The sequence below is a fragment of the Argiope bruennichi genome, chromosome 5, assembly GCF_947563725.1.
Source record: "Argiope bruennichi chromosome 5, qqArgBrue1.1, whole genome shotgun sequence".
Taxonomy (NCBI): Eukaryota; Metazoa; Arthropoda; class Arachnida; order Araneae; family Araneidae; genus Argiope; species Argiope bruennichi.
The window spans coordinates 113,854,471-113,856,374 of record NC_079155.1 but is presented as its reverse complement, the minus strand read 5'-3'; the positions used below and the strand labels follow the sequence as shown (position 1 = coordinate 113,856,374).

At 34.1% G+C, this 1,904-nt stretch overlaps 1 protein-coding gene across 1 annotated transcript; it reads right to left on the bottom strand.

Moving 5' to 3' along the window:
- Positions 1-424: 424 nt before the first annotated feature.
- On the bottom strand, positions 425-1,696 carry LOC129968354 (probable serine/threonine-protein kinase clkA). The gene has a single exon (XM_056082211.1). The coding sequence runs from the start codon at positions 1,694-1,696 to the stop codon at positions 425-427; it is 1,272 nt and encodes a 423-aa protein (XP_055938186.1).
- Between the last annotated feature and the right edge of the window lie 208 nt (positions 1,697-1,904).

Below are 1,904 nucleotides of genomic sequence, written 5' to 3'. Positions count from 1 at the left end.
GGTCACCATGAAAGAAGGTTCAAGATCCATCACGTTAAAAAGAGTTGGAATAGGAATCTCAAATTTAAATCTTCAATGAAACATTAAAAAAAAAAAAAAAAAAAAAAAAAAAAAAAAAAAAAAAAAAAGTTTTTTTTTTTTTTTTTTTTTTTTTTTTTTTTTTTTTAATAGATTGCTTTTACTTTCTAATTTGAATTTTAACATTACAATCGTCAATTGCTGTTTGAGTATATTATTCACATTTTAGTAACCTATTGGATCATTATTTGTTATTTAGAGTTTCTAAGTATGTTGCCACATTTTATACATCGTACAAATTTTTCGTGCATACCTTTACAAGGCCAATCTTTACAACAATGAAATCCAACCACCATTTTACAATCGGCACACGTATATTTTTCACACATCCTTTATTATAACCACATTATAAAATTTTACAATGGTCACGACGGTCCACTCTTTGCCTTTCACCAAAACCTCGCGTTCCCCGATGCGTGTTGGCATCAACCTTGATGACTTTGGTCAACTTACTTTTGCACGTCTCTTGCAGCAACATTTGAGCAATGGCTTCACCGGGTGAAATTTCAACAACATCTCGTGACATGTTGCGCAATACAACCACAATTTCACCGCGATAGCCAGTATCAATCAATCCCGCTTCGACTTTTAATTGTTTACGTGTCACCACCGATGACTTGTCCATAATGATGCCAACCGTTCCTTTAGGTAATTTGAAAATGACGTGTGTATTAATTTTGATTTGTTCTCCTGGCTGAACGACGGCCCCCACTCCTCCTGCAGGAAAATACAAATCAATCCCGGGTGATTCGTCGTCAAAGACAGTCGGTTCGACAGCAAACGATCGAGTCAATTCGTATTCAATTTCTTTTAGATCTCTAAAAGCATTTGACTCTTGTTGTCCAATCAAATCACCAAAAAAAGTTGGTTCGTTATTGGCTTGTCCAAACGCATTGGAAAAAGAGTTATTGGTTTGTCCATACCATTCGTTAAAAGAAGGATTGGCTTGCCAGTAAGGATACCAATCGTAAAAAGAATTATTGGCTTGTCCAAACCCATTGGGAAAAAAAGTATTTGTCTGTCCATAAGGAGGTTGTCCAAACCCATTGGAGAAAGAATTATTTGCTTGTCCATAAGGAGGTTGTCCAAACCCATTAGAAAAAGAATTATTGGTTTGTCCATAAGGAGGTTGTCCAAACCCATTGGAGAAAGAATTATTGGTTTGTCGTTGTCCAAACCCATTTGAGAAAGAATTATTGGTTTGTCGTTGTCCAAACCCATTTGAAAAAGAATTATTGGTTTGTCCATAAGGGCGTTGTCCATACCCATTTGAAAAAGAATTATTGGTTTGTCCATAAGGGCGTTGTCCATACCCATTGGAGAAAGAATTGCTCGTTTGTCCATAAGGACGTTGTCCAAACCCATTGGAGAAAGAATTATTGGTTTGTCGTTGTCCAAACCCATTGGAAAAAGAATTATTGGTTTGTCCATAAGGACGTTGTCCAAACCCATTGGAAAAAGAATTATTGGTTTGTCCTTGTCCATGATCCGTCCTGCAAGAATAGGGATATTGTCCAAAAGAAGTTACATCATCATTGGGATATGATCTTGGAATAAAAGACCTTCCTTGAGATGGGAAGTTGTAAACCCAGTTGGAACTGAAATTGTTGAAAGCCATTCTGAAAGCATTGATAAACTGAAAGCATAATGTTGAAACATTTAAAGACACAAGTGTACTTAAAAAAAAAAAAAAAAAAAAAAAAAAAAAAAAAAAAAAAAAAAAAAATTTTTTTTTTTTTTTTTTTTTTTTTTTTTTTTTTTTTTTTACTTGTGTGTGTGTGTTTGTGTTTGTGTTTTAAAAGTTTAAACATTATGTTTGTAATGTG

What these genes read in the sequence shown, in the direction of transcription:
- LOC129968354 (XM_056082211.1), bottom strand. Translation starts at nt 1,696, where the DNA reads ATGGCTTTCAACAATTTCAGTTCCAACTGGGTTTACAACTTCCCATCT.